At 28.9% G+C, this 15,718-nt stretch overlaps 1 protein-coding gene across 2 annotated transcripts in view; it reads right to left on the reverse strand.

The window, feature by feature from the left end:
- Positions 1-411: 411 nt before the first annotated feature.
- Positions 412-15,718, reverse strand: part of CngA (Cyclic nucleotide-gated ion channel subunit A) — a 178,522-nt gene continuing 163,215 nt past the window's right edge. Inside the window, exons 6-8 of one of the 2 annotated variants that reach the window (XM_073956887.1) lie at positions 7,614-8,279; positions 7,374-7,524; positions 412-838 (exon numbers count right to left, since the gene is read on the reverse strand). In XM_073956887.1, the coding sequence (XP_073812988.1) occupies positions 685-838; positions 7,374-7,524; positions 7,614-8,279 (971 nt within the window). In that variant the 3' untranslated portion in view covers positions 412-684. Of the gene's footprint in view, positions 839-7,373; positions 7,528-7,613; positions 8,280-15,718 lie in introns of both variants that reach the window. The other variant, XM_073956886.1, reaches the window with a different exon arrangement.

Raw genomic sequence — 15,718 nt, forward strand, 5'->3', positions numbered from 1 at the left:
CTATAGTTCCTTATCAAGTTTATCTCTAGTTGCAGCTTAGATAAATTTAATAGCTATTTATTTTATATTAAATTTCTTATACGATAATATACTAAATATTCTAAGAAAATTTTGTTTTCTTTTTTATTAAAATGTATATGTATCTATTTTAGTTTTTCTTGTTGTTGTTGTTTTATAACATAATTTTTTATTTTAAGATATAATTTTTTAAAAATTATTTTGAGGCACATTATATTTTTGTTTAACATAATTTTTCTTATATGTGTACTTCTTCTTAATTAGTTTATTTTTCAAATTAAAAATTTGTTTTTTTTTTTTTAATTTTAAAAATATATTTCTTTCTTATAGCTTAAAATTAATGTTAACATTCACATTTAGGTATTTAAAAAAATCTGTTATTTATTGGCAAATTTCTAGGAATGATACAAAGAAGTGGATATAAATTTCTTCGTAAATTAATTTACATTTCAATTCCTCTTCCATATAAAAATAAAAAGAAATTTAATAAAACGCCAAAAAATTCATTTGTTTCCTTGACGTACACATTTCTTTCTCTTTCTCTCTCTCTCTTTAAATGACCACATAATGTTTAACATTTTGTGACACAAAAAGTTTAGATTTCTTTGAAACCATTGTGACATGAATTGGAAAATCGCCGCCAGGGATTTCCTGCTAAAATCAATTTTACAATGTGTTCTGTTTATTATCTTCGATGGACTTGGAAGCGGTTATTGGTCTTGGCCTTGGACGTTTTTTGGGTTGCAATGAATATAGGCGACCACTGCGTGGTGGTCGTGCATGCTGCTCTGTTAGTGCGTTGTTTTGTGTTAATTGGTAACTGGAAAAAAATGGAGAGAGCGTGAAAAAAGAAACACAATAGAAAGAAGTCAATTAGTTGATGAAATTAAAAGACGTGGATGAATATTCAAATACAAGAAATGTCAAGGCGCTGCACAATGAGGAAAATAAAATAATAATTGGGATTGTGCATTTTCTCAAAAATATTGTCGGAGTAAATATTTTCGGAGTGAATATTTTCTATAGAAAATAGTTTCGAAGTAAAATATTTAGAAAATATTTTCGAAGTAAAATATTTAGAAAATATTTTCGGAATAAAATATTTTGAAAATATTTTCGGAGTAAATATTTTCATTGGAAGATATTTTCGGAGTGGATATTTCCTTTAAAAATATCTTTGGATAATATATTTACTTTGGAAAATATTTTCGGAGACGTTATTATGTTTAGCAAATATTTTCGTAGTGAATATCATATTTAGAATATTCATTTGGAGGAAGACTTTCCATAGAAAATATTTTCGGAGTGAATATTTTCCATGAAAAGTAATTTCGGAGTGAATTTTTCCATAGAATATATTCGGAGTAAATATTTTACATAGAAAATATTTTCGGAGTAAATATTTTCCATAGAAAATATTTTCGGAGTGAATATTTTCCATAGAAAATATTTTCGGAGTGAATATTTTCAATAGAAAATATTTTCGAACTGAATATTTTCCATAGAAAATATTTTCGGAGTGAATATTTTCCATAGAAAAAATATTCGGAGTGAATACTTTCTATAGAAAATATTTTCGGAGTGAATATTTTCTATAGAAAATATATTCGCAGTGAATACTTTCTATAGAAAATATTTTCGGAGTGAATACTTTCTATAGAAAATATTTTCGGAGTGAATACTTTCCATAGAAACTATTTTCGAAGTGAATATTTTCCATAGAAAATATTTTCGGAGTGAATATTTTCCATAGAAAATATTTTCGGAGTGAATACTTTCCAAAGAAAATATTTTCGAGTAAATATTTTCTATAGAAAATATTTTCGGAGTGAATACTTTCTATAGAAAATATTTTCAGAGTGAATACTTTCCATAAAAAAATATTTTTGGAGTGAATATTTCCCATGGAAAATATTTTCGGAGTGAATATTTTCCATAGAAAATATTTTCGCAGTGAATATTTTCCATAGAAAATATTTTCGAAGTGAATATTTTCCATAGAAAATATTTTCGAAGTGAATATTTTCCATAGAAAATATTTTCGGAGTCAATATTTTCCATAGAAAATATTTTCCGAGTGAATATTTTCAATAGAAAATATTTTAGGATTGAATATTTCCCACAGAAAATATTTTCGGAGTGAATATTTTCAATAGAAAATATTATCGGATTGAATATTTCCCACAGAAAATTTTTCGGAGTGAATATTTTCCATATAAAATTTTTTCGGAGTGAATATTTTCCATAGAAAATATTTTCGGAGTGAAAATTTTCCATAGAAAATATTTTCGGAGTGAATATTTTCCATAGGAAATATTTTCGTATTGAATATTTTTCATAGAAAATATTTTTGGAGTAAATATTTTCCATAGAAAATAATTTCGGAGTGAATATTTTCCATAGAAAATATTTTCGGAGTGAAAATTTTCCATAGAAAATATTTTCGGAGTGAATACTTTTCATATAAAATATTTTCGGTGTGGATATTTTCCATAGAAAATATTTTCTGAGTGAATATTTTCTATAGAAAATATTTTCGGAGTGAATACTTTCCATATAAAATATTTTCGGAGTGGGTATTTTCCATAGCAAATAATTTCGGAGTGTATATTTTCCATAGAAAATATTTTCGGAGTGAATATTTTCCAAAGAAAATATTTTTGGAGTGAATATTTTCCATAGAAAATATTTCGGAGTGAATATTTTCCATAGAAAATATTTTCGGAGTGAATATTTTCCATAGAAAAAAATTTTGGAGTGATTACTTTCCATAGAAAATATTTTTGGGGTGAATATTTTCCATAGAAAGTATTTTGGTGTGAATATTTTTCTTAGGAAATATTTTCGGATTGACAATTTTCTATAAAAAATATTTTCGGAGTGAAAAATATTTATTTTCCATAGCAAATATTTTCGGAGAGACCATACTTTTGAACGATTATTTTCGATAGAAATATTTTCAATAAAAAATATATTTAGAAAATATTTTCAGGATGAAAAATATTTATTTTCCGTAGAAATTTTTTTCGGAGTGAACATTTTCCATAGAAAATATTTTCGGAGTGAATTTTTCCATAGAAAATATTTTCGAGTAAATATTTTCTATAGAAAATATTTTCGGAGTGAATTCTTTCCACAAAAAAGATTTTCGGGGGTGAATATTTCCCATGGAACATATTTTCGGAGTGAATATTTTCCATAGAAAATATTTTCGGACTGAATTTATGAGTAAATATTTTCTATAGAAAATATTTTCGGAGTGTATACTTTCCATAAAAAATATTTTCGGAGTGAATACTTTCCATAAAAAATATTTTCGGAGTGAATATTTCCATAGAAATATTTTCGGAGTGAATATTTTCCATAGAAAATATTTTCTCAGTGAATATTTTCCATAGAAAATATTTTCGAAGTGAATATTTTCCATAGAAAATATTTTCGGAGTGAATATTTTCCATAGAAAATATTTTCGGAGTGAATATTTTCCATAGAAAATAATTTCGGAGTGAATATTTTCCATAGAAAATATTTTCGGAGTGAATATTTTCCATAGAAAATATTTTCGGAGTGAATATTTTCCATAGAAAATGTTTTCGGAGTGAATATTTTCCATAGAAAATAATTTCGTAGTGAATATTTTCAATAGAAAATATTTTCGGAGTGAATATTTTCCATAGAAAATATTTTCGGAGTGAATATTTTCCATAGAAAATATTGTTGGAGTGAATACTTTCCATAAAAAATATTTTCGGAGTGAATATTTTCCATAGAAAATATTATTGGAGTGAATATTTTCATAGAAAATATTTTCGGAGTGAACATTTTCCTTAGAAAATATTTTTCCGAGTGAATATTATCCATACAAAATATTTTCGGAGTGAATATTTTCCGTAGAAAATATTTTCGAAGTGAATATTTTCCATAGAAAATATTTTCGCAATGAATATTTTCCATAGAAAATATTTTGTGAGTGAATATTTTCCATAGAAAATATTTTCGGAATGAATATTTTCCATAGACAATATTTTCGGAGTGAATATTTTCCATAGAAAAAATTATTGGAGTGAATATTTCCCATAGAAAATATTTTCGGAGTGTATATTTTCCATAGAAAATAATTTCGGGTTGAATATTTTCCATAGAAAATATTTTCGCTGTGAATATTTTCCATAGACAATATTTTCGGAATGAATATTTTCCATAGATAATATTTTCGGATTGAATATTTTCCATAGAAAAAATTACTGGAGTGAATATTTCCCATAGAAAATATTTTCGAAGTGAATATTTTCGGAGTGAATATTTTCCATAGAAAATATTTCCGGAGTGAATATTTTTCATAGAAAATATTTTCGGAGTGAATATTTTCCATAGAAAATATTGTTGGAGTAAATACTTTCCATAAAAAATATTTTCGGAGTGAATATTTTCCATAGAAAATATTATTGGAGTGAATATTTTCATAGAAAATATTTTCGGAGTGAATATTTTCCATAGAAAATATTTTCTGAGTGAATATTTTCCATAGAAAATATTTTCGGAGTGAATATTTTCCAAAGAAAATATTTTCGTAGTGAATATTTTCCAAAGAAAATATTTTCTCAGTGAATATTTTCCATAGAAAATATTTTCGAAGTGAATATTTTCCATAGAAAATATTTTCTCAGTGAATATTTTCCATAGAAAATATTTTCGGAGTGAATATTTTCCATAGAAAATATTTTCGAAGTGAATATTTTCTCAGTGAATATTTTCATAGAAAATATTTTCGGAGTGAATATTTTCCATAGAAAATATTTTCTGAGTGAATATTTTCCATAGAAAATATTTTCGGAGTGAATATTTTCCAAAGAAAATATTTTCGTAGTGAATATTTTCCATAGAAAATATTTTCTCAGTGAATATTTTCCAAAGAAAATATTTTCGTAGTGAATATTTTCCATAGAAAATATTTTCTCACTGAATATTTTCCATAGAAAATATTTTCGGAGTGAATATTTTCCATAGAAAATATTTTCGGAGTGAATATTTTCCATAGAAAATATTTTCGGAGTGAATATTTTCCATAGAAAATATTTTTAGTGTGAATATTTTCATAGGAAATATTTTCGGATTGAATATTTTCTATAGAAAATATTTTGGGAGTGAATACTTTCCATAAAAAACATTTTCGGAGTGAATATTTTCGATAGAAAATATTTTCGGAGTGAATATTTTCCATAGAAAATATTTTCGGAGTGAATACTTTCCATAGAAAATATTTTCCGAGTGAATATTTTCCATAGAAAATAAGTGAATATTGTCCATGGAAAATATTTTCGGAGTGAATACTTTCCATAGAAAATATTTTCGGAGTAAATATTTTCCATTAAATATGTTTTCGGAGTGAATATTTTCCATAGAAAATAATTTCGGAGTGAATATTTTCCATAGAAAATATTTTCGGAGTGAATATTTTCCATAGAAAATATTTTGGGAGTGAATATTTTCCATAGAAAATATTTTCGGAGTGAATACTTTCCACAGAAAATATTTTCGGAGTAAGTATTTTCCATAGAAAATATTTTCGGAGTGAATATTTTCCGTAGAAAATATTTTCATTTATATTTATTTTCCATAGACATTATTTTTGGAGTGAATATTTTCAATAGAAAATGTTTTCGGAGTGAATACTTTCCATAGAAAATATTTTCGGTGTGCATATTTTCCATAGAAAATATTTTCGGATTGAATATTTTCCATAGAAAATATTTTCGGAGTGAATACTTTCCATAGAAAATATTTTCGGAGTAAATAGTTTACATAGAATATATTTTCGAAGTGAATACTTTCCACAGAAAATATTTTCGGAGTGAATATTTTCCATAGAAAATATTTTCGGAGTGAATATTTTCATAGAAAATAATTTCGGAGTGAATATTTTCCATAGAAAATATTTTCGGAGTGAATAGTTTACATAGAATATATTTTCGGAGTGAATATTTTCCATAGAAAATATTTTCGGAGAGAAAAGTATTTATTTTCCATAGAAAATATTTTCGGAGTAAATATTTTTCTATAAAAAATATTTTCGGACAATATTTCGGAGAGAATATTTTCGGACAATATTTCGGAGAGAATATTTTCTATAGAAAATATTTTCCTAAAATACTTTCGGAGTGAATAGTGTGCACAAAAAATATATTCGGAGTAAACAGTCTCCATAGAAAATATTTTCGGAGTGAATACTTTCCATAGAAAATATTTTCGAATTGAATATTTTCCATAGAAAATATTTTCGAAAAGAAAAGTATTTATTTTCCATAGAAAATATTTTCGGAGTAAATATTTTTCTATAAAAAATATTTTCGGAGAGAATATTTTCTATAGAAAATATTTGCCTAAAATATTTTCGGAGTGAATAGTGTGCACAAAAAATATATTCGGAGTTAACAGTCTCCATAGAAAATATTTTCAGAGTGAATACTTTCCATAGAAAATATTTTCGGAGTGAATATTTTCCATAGAAAATATTTTCGGAGAAAATATTTTTGGGGTGAATATTTTCCATAGAAAGTATTTTGGTGTTCGGATTGAATATTTTCTATAGAAAATATTTTCGGAGTGATTACTTTCTATAGAAAATATATTTGGGTTAATATTTTCCATAGAAAGTATTTTGGTGTGAATATTTTCCATAGGAAATATTTTCGGATTGAATATTTTCTATAGAAAATATTTTCGGAGTGAAAAATATTTATATTCCATAGCAAATACTTTCGGAGGGAACATAATTTTGGTGTGAATATTTTCCATAGAAAACATTTTCGGAGTGAATATTTTACATAACAAATATTTTCGGAGTGAATATTTTCTATAGATAATATTTTCGAGGTTGGCATTTTCCAAAATATTTCGGGAGTGAATGTTTTAAATTGAATATTTTCCCAAGAAAATATTTTCGGATTGAATATTCGCCATAGACAATATTTTCTGTTTGAAGATTTTTCACAGAAAATGCTTTCGATGTCAATATTTTCCATAGAAAACATTTTCGGAGCGAATATTCTCTATAGATTATATGTTGGGTTGTATATTTCCTACAAAAAATATTTTCGTAGTGAATATATCTTATAGCAAATATTTTCGAAGTAAATATTTTTCATATTAAATATTTTCGTAGTGAATATTTCCATATTCGAAGAGAATATTTCCATATTCGTAATGAATATTTTCTATAGAAAATATTTTCGGAGCAAATTTTCTCCATGAAAGCTTATTAAATATCCGCGTAAATCGTCCCACTGTGCAGTATCACTTTTTTCCCATACATAAAATTTAAACTAGGAAAACCAAAAAAAAAATCGTCTACTTACTTCAGTTCAAGTTTTGCCAAACGTTGTTTCATTTTGGCCTGGCTGGCAGTGTACTCGGCCAGTAGACGTGCCAGACGCATATTGAGATTTTCCACAGAAAGTTCCAGTTTTTCAATGCCACTCTCTATGGTGTCATGGACTCGTTGGGAATCTGCTAAAAACAAAAACCACACAATTACGCATACATAAATTAAAGCATGACATTTGCAAAAAAACAAACTCCCTCCATTCACAACTTACCCGCAAACACTTGTTCATCCAGTAAACCATCCTTGCGCAACAGTTGACATCCCCTCTCCGTTAGTGTTGCTCTTGCCTCGGGATAATCGGCAAGCGTTTCCCACAAATCACGTTTGGCCAAACAAAATAAATCTGAATAACCTAAGGAACGAACATTGGCAGTGCGTCTATTACCCGTACGATTGCCAGCAATCTCAAGCACAGACACTTCACCAAACACCGAACCAGCACCGAGGGTGGCAAACACTGTCACCCCATCATCGGCCACCACAGAGAGTTTGCCACGTTTAACAATGTACATTTCTTTGCCGACATCACCTTTACGGCAGATATAATCGCCTGGACTGAAGACTTGCAATTTGAGTTTTAACACCAAAGCCTCCAGGAGGCCAGGTTCAGTGTCATGGAAAATACGCACTTGTCTCAGCGTATCCATGTGCACTTGTATGGCAATTTCCGCCTTTAACTTATCGGGCAGTGCGGCAAGAACACGTTCTTCGTCGAGAGCACCACTTTGTGACCAGGTATAGGCAAACCATCGAATGACGCGTGCCTCCAGCTCATGGCCAACCTTGCGAAAGGCCATATACTGTTTAACACCGTCCATACGATTTTGGAATTCAACACGTGCCACATTCATATTGGAGATCATGGAGCCGATATTACCTGTGTGTGTAAAAGAAAAAAAGGAAAATTTTGAATGAGGTAACTTATGAAAATATTGTCATTACACTCGTAGGTTCGAATGAATTCTGAAGAAAGTTGGTATGGCTGGATTATAATTCTTTTAATATTTGGAGTGAAAATTTTTCCAAAAAAAGTTATTTTTGGAGTAAATAACATTCATAGAAAATATTGGATGTTTTCTATAAAAATTATTATCCGATAATTGACATTCTATAGAAAATATTTGCGGACTTTAGAAAATATTTTCTAAAGTCCATAATAAAATATTTTGTCCAGATTCGATTTAAGTTCGAAGATGGGCCATATAGGTCCACTCCTTCAGGTACCTCCCCCACAAATGTTCAAAAGTTTTCGAAAAATTTGTGCGCACCATAACTCTTGTAGGGAATAACCGATTTGGTCCATACTTTGCACATCGTGTAATTTCTACCAAACTTAGATGAGGTTCCAATATGGACTCAATCGGTCCACTCCTTCGGGTACCTCCCACACAAAATTTCGGAAAAGTTCAGTTTAGGACCTGGTCTCGAATCGCTTTGATTTTTGTTTACGCAAGTTGTATTCGCTGTCCTCTATACGACGCTGTAAGTTTCATTAGGGGCAAGTCCATACTTCCTGAGAAAATAGCCTGAAAGTTACAAAAAACCCTATGACACCGAACGGATCTGCCGATTCCAAAATTTGGCTTTCGTAATATTTTGTCCAAACTTAGTTCAACTTCAAAGATGGATTATATCGGTCCACTCCTTCCGGTACCTCCCCCACAAAAGTTCGAAAATGTTCGGAAAATTTGTGCGCACGATACCTCTTGAAGGGAGTCACCGATTTGGTCCATACTTTACACATTATGAAATTTCTACCAGATCTAGATGAGGTTCCAATATGGACTCCATCGGTAAACACCATCAAGTACCTCCCACACAAAATTTCGGAAAAGTTCAGTTTAGGACCTGCTCTCGAATCGCCTTGGTTTTTGTTGTAACATCTTGTATTCACTGTCCCCTATACGGAGGTACAAGTTTCCTCAGGGGCAAATCAATACTTCCTGAAAAAATAGCCTGAAAGTTGAAAAACAAACCCTATGACACCATGTTTATGGGTGGAAGCGCAAGATAATTCTCGAACGGAAATGCCGATTCCGGCCAAAATTTGGCCTGCGTAATATTGTTTCCAAACTTACTTTAAGTTCGTAGATAAGCCATATCGGTCCACTCCTTCAGGTACCTAACCCACAAAAGTTCAAAAATATTCGGAAAAATTGTGCGCACGATAACTCTTGATGGGAGTGACCGATTTGGTCCATACTTTACACATTCTCATAGTATCTACCAGATATAGATCAGGTTCGAATATGGACTATATTTGTCCACTCCATCCCGTACTTCCCACACAAAATTTTGGATAAGTTCACTAAGACCTGCTATTGAATGACTTTGATTTTTGTTAAAGCAACTTACATTCGCTGCCTCAATAACGATGGTAAAAGTTGTTTCAGGGGCAAGTCCATACTTCTTGAGAAAACAGTTCGAAGGGTGTAAAACCCCCTATGGCACCCCCATGGTCTATGTCGGTCCATTCCTTTAAGTACCTTTTCCGCAAAATTTTTGAACTTTAATCCTAATCAAAATTTTTGTCGGTTCATACGACCAACATTTTGAAACCCCCTAATTACATAAGTTTTTTTGTGATAAAACTGTTTCAATTTGCACAGGCTGAGGGTATATCTCAGTCGGCAAAGCCTTTTTTACTTGTATTCTATAATTTCCATACAGAATAGTTTCGAAGTACATAAGTAATTTCCACAGCAAATTATTTCAGAGTAACAAGTTTAATAGAAATTAAAAAAAAACATTCGGAAATTATTTTGTATGTAAAATAATAATAATAACACTGTGCAACAAAATTCAATTTTTTTCAAAATGATGGGAAAAATCGAGTAGATTATGAAAGTAGAGCTAAAAATATGAGACACGTGTATCGGCGTTTAAAAAGTTTACGTCGGAAAGTAACCAAAATAGGCGGGGCAAGTTCCGCCCATTTTTAATTTTTTCGAAATATTCGAGTTAAGATATCTCTGAATCCTTGCCTTTCAGGTATATAGTGTCTTTGGCAACTTTAAAGAGGAGTATGTGGGCAATATTTTTGTTAAAAATTTTAACCCTCATGCGGTTCATCAAAGGGGTCTTTTTTGTCCTATTTTCAAAAATCTTTCAAAAACTCCTTAAAAATGTGATTGTATCAAATCCAAATATTCTACATAATTGTTCGCCATAAAATTTTACTATAGGTCTCAGAATACACCAAATCTATAACTCTTGTCTAATCGCCAGGAATCTCTAAAAATGAAAAACACGTTTTAGGGTTAAAGTCGGACTTCTTCTGAGTTTATTCAAAATTGTCCCACAAAACATAATTTTAGAGAGATGATGTCAGAGACAAAAATATTCTTCGTCAAATTTCACTATGGGTCACCAAAGAAATGAAATGTCTATTTACATTTTATAGCATGGAAATATCAGTATCAATTTTGCTGAAAAAACAGGAAAATATTTCCCAATATTTTTGTTGAAAAATTTGTCCTTCTTTTTTCGAGTTGGTACATGGAAGTAATATGAAACTTGGTTATAGGTGAAAAGTGTCAAGGGATGAAAAATTCTACACAAAATTTCACTATGAGTTTCAAAATAAACCATATATCTATGTATACTATTTCCTTAAAAAATTAGATTACAAATTTATACATTTAAGGATGAAATCATTTGTTTTAATTTTGGACTGTTAATTTTACATAATTCCATACTGGATCAAAATCTAGCAAAATCCTTTACTTTTTGGGAACATTGTTAAAAAAAGAAATGTTCCAAATTAAATTTCATTATGGGTCTCTGAATAAAAGAAATCTGTAACCATAGCATATATCATTATCAGCAGCACTTGTTTTTGATATATATGTTTTAGGGCCATATTTCCCAATTTTCATACACATTGTCGTTGTGATTGGATACTGTAAATATCATATTGATGGTTTTTCATTGTGAATTCATACAGAAGATGTTGTGCGTTCCATTCATAATGCTTTTGAAATATTTGTGGTGCATATATACTTAGAATATAAAAAACCCACATTGGACCTGCTCAAATTGCGTATTTTTAGTACTTTCAACTTAAATTCCGTAGTTTGGATACATTGGTTGCTTATATTGTAAGTGAAAATACATTAGTGAACTACGGCTATGGTCCAGTGAAAATATAAGTGTCATATGGGGTCTCACACGCACGATTTGGCGTGGTCCAAAATAATACAATAATGGAAGTAACTCCTGCTCTGGCGACATTTACGGAATTAACCCTAGAAAATTACATAAATTGTTATATTCTAATTGAAATTGTTATGGTCATTCATGAAACAGCTGTTTATGTCTTTTTTAAGGATTAATTCCGTAAATGTCACCAGAGCAGAAGTTACTTCCATTATTGTACTATTTTGGACCACGCCAAATCGTGCATGTGAGACCCCATATGTCACCTATATTTTCACTGGACCACAGCCGTAGACCTCTAATGTATTTTCACTTACAATATAAGCAACCAATGGCTTATCCCAACTACGGAATTTAAGTTGAAAGTACTAAAAACACGCAATTTGAGCAGGTCCAATGTGGGTTTTTTATATTCCAAATATATATGCACCACAAATATTTCAAAAGCATTATGAATGGAACGCACAACATCTTCTGTATGAATTCACAATGAAAAACCATCAGTATGATATTTACAGTATCCAATCACAACGACAATCTGTGTGAAAATTGGGAAATATGGCCCTAAAACATATATATCAAAAACAAGTGCTGCTGATAATGATATATGCTATGGTTACAGATTTCTTTTATTCAGAGACCCATAATGAAATTTCATTTGGAACATTTCTTTTTTTAACAATGTTCCCAAAAAGTAAAGGATTTTGCTAGATTTTGATCCAGTATGGAATTATGTAAAATTAACAGTCCAAAATTAAAACAAATGATTTCATCCTTAAATGTATAAATTTGTAATCTAATTTTTTAAGGAAATAGTATACATAGATATATGGTTTATTTTGAAACTCATAGTGAAATTTTGTGTAGAATTTTTCATCCCTTGACACTTTTCACCTATAACCAAGTTTCATATTACTTCCATGTACCAACTCGAAAAAAGAAGGACAAATTTTTCAACAAAAATATTGGGAAATATTTTCCTGTTTTTTCAGCAAAATTGATACTGATATTTCCATGCTATAAAATGTAAATAGACATTTCATTTCTTTGGTGACCCATAGTGAAATTTGACGGAAAATATTTTTGTCTCTGACATCATCTCTCTAAAATTATGTTTTTTGGGACAATTTTGAATAAACTCAGAAGAAGTCCGACTTTAACCCTAAAACGTGTTTTTCATTTTTAGAGATTCCTGGCGATTAGACAAGAGTTACAGATTTGGTGTATTCTGAGACCTATAGTAAAATTTTATGGCGAACAATTTTGTAGAATATTATGATTTGATACAATCACATTTTTAAGGAGTTTTTGAAAGATTTTTGAAAAAAGGACAAAACAGACCCCTTTGATGAACCGCATGAGGGTTAAAATTTTTAACAAAAATATTGCCCACATACTCCTTTTTAAAGTTGCCAAAGACACAATATACCTGAAATACAAGGATTCAGAGATATCTTAACTCGAATATTTCGAAAAAATTAAAAATGCCTCGCCTATTTTGGTTACTTTCCGACGTAAACTTTTAAAACGCCGATACACGTGTCTCATATTTTTAGCTCTACTTTCATAATCTACTCGATTTTCCTCGTATTTTTTTTTTTGTTGTCGCACAGTGTAATGGGTGCCACCGTGGTGCAATGGTATGCACGCCCGCCTTGCACACAGAAGGTCGGTGGTTCGATTCCCCGGCCAGGCAACATCAAACATTTTTCAACGGTGGCAAAATACCCCTCAGTAATGGTGGCGACATTTCCAGAGTATTTAAGCCTTGTAAAACTTCTCTACAAGTGGTGTCTTTAGACACGCCGTTCGGACTCGGCGATAAACAGTAGGTCCCATATCATTGAGCTAATATGAATCGGGGTGCACTCATTGATATGAGGGAAGTCTCCCTTGTCCCGTATGGGATGTTGTAGAACAATGTTTTTTGTTTGTTGTAAAATAATAACTCCGAAAATATTTTCAATTAAAATTACTTTCTCTGAAAATATTTTTATTGATAATATTTTTCCAAAAATATTTACTATAGAACATTTTTACTCTGAAAATATTTTCTATGGAAAATATTTACTCCGAAAATATTTTCTATTGCAATTCGCTATTTTATACAAGCATTTTATATGGAAATTATTTACTTTGAAAATATTCTCTATGGAAAATATTTGCTCTGAAAATTTGCTATAGAAAATAATTGGTTCGAAAATATTTGTGTTAAAAAATATCTACTTCGAAAATATTTTTTATTGACTCCGAAAATATTTTTTACAGAAAAAAATAAGTCCGAAAATATTTTCGATTGAAATTATTTTCTCCGAAAATGTTTTTTATGCATATTTTTCCAAAAATATTTACTACAGAACATTTTTATTCCGAAAATAATTTCTATGGAAATAATTTACTCCGAAAAAATTGTCTATGGAAAATATTGACACTGAAAATTTTTTCTAATAAAAATATTGGCTCCGAAAATATTTTCTATGAAAAAATTGACTCCGAAAATATTTTATACGGAAAATATTGAGTCAGAAAATATTTTTATGGCAAATATTGACATATTGAACATATTTTCCATAGAAAATATTTTCTGAGTCAATATTTTGCATAGAAAGAATTTTCGGAGTAAATATGTTTCATAGAAAATATTTTCGGAGTCAATATTTTTCATAGAAAATATTTTCGAAGTCAATATTTTCCATGGAAAATATTTTCGGAGCCAATATTTTTAATAGAAAATATTTTCGGAGTGGATATTTGTTATCGAAAATATATTCGAACTAATTATTTCCTATAGAAAATATTTTCGGAGCAAATAATGTCCATATAAAAGGCTTAGTAAAATAGTGAATTTCTATAGAAAATATTTTCCATATATTTTCGGAGTAAATGATTTCCAAAGCAAATTACTTCGGAGTAACAATTTTCATAGAAATTCCATAAAAAATATATTCGGAAATTATTTTTTATGGAATATAGTAACTCCGAAACTATTTTCTATTGAAATTATTTTCTCCGATAATTTTTTTTTTCGTTCGGAATAAATATTTTCAATAGAAAATATTTTCGGAGTCAATGTTTTTATTAGAACATATTTTCAGAGCGGATATTTTTATAGAAAATATATTGGCTAATTATTTTTTTTATTTTTCTATAATTTCGACAGAGAATATTTTAAAAGTATATAATTTCATATCTAAAATATTTGTGAAAAAATACTTTCCATAGAAAATATTAAAGTAGTTAACAATTTCCGTAGAAAATTATTTCGGAGCACCAAATTTCCATAGAAAATATTTTTGGAGTAAATATTCTTAATAGAAAATATATTCGGAGTACATATTTCCCATATAAAATATGTTTGTTGCTAATATTTTAGAAGAATATATTTTCTGAGTTAATACATTTAAATGAAAATATTTTCGGAGTAAATATTTTCCATAGAAAATATTTTTGGAGCAAATATTTTCCACAGAAAATATTTTCAAAGTAACTCCTAAATTTTTTCTTCATGTTAAAATATTGACTCGGATTTTTTTTGTTAAAATATTTCTAAAGAAAATTTTTTCGGAGTTTATTTTTTCCATAGAAAATATTTTCAGACTATCTTTCATAGAATATATTTCCGGAGTCAATATTTTTATTAGAACATATTTTCGGAGCGGATATTTTTTATAGAAAATATATTACGCTAATTAATTTTTATTGTTCTATAATTTCCATAGAGAATATTTTCAAAGTAAATAATTTCGTATCTAAATATTTGTGAAAAAATACTTTCCATAGAAAATATTAAAGTAGTTAACAATTTCCGTAGAAAATGATTTCGGAGCAACAAATTTCCATAGAAAATATTTTTGGAGTAAATATTCTTAATAGAAAATATATTCGGAGTACATATTTTCCATATAAAATATTTTTGATGCTAACATTTTCGAAGAAAATATTTTCTGAGTTAATATTTTTAATTGGAAATATTTTCGGAGTAAATATTTTCCATTGAAAATATTTTCGGAGTAAATATTTTCCACAGAAAATATTTTCAAAGTAAGTCCTAAATTTTTTCTTCATATTAAAATATTGACTCGTATATTTTTTTTTTTTTTTTTTTTTGTTGAAAAAATTTACTTCGAAAATATTTCCAAAGACAATTTTTTCGGAGCT

Source organism: Musca autumnalis, unplaced genomic scaffold (genome assembly GCF_047663935.1).
Source record: "Musca autumnalis isolate F117 unplaced genomic scaffold, ASM4766393v1 scaffold_5, whole genome shotgun sequence".
In the NCBI taxonomy this organism is placed as follows: domain Eukaryota; kingdom Metazoa; phylum Arthropoda; class Insecta; order Diptera; family Muscidae; genus Musca; species Musca autumnalis.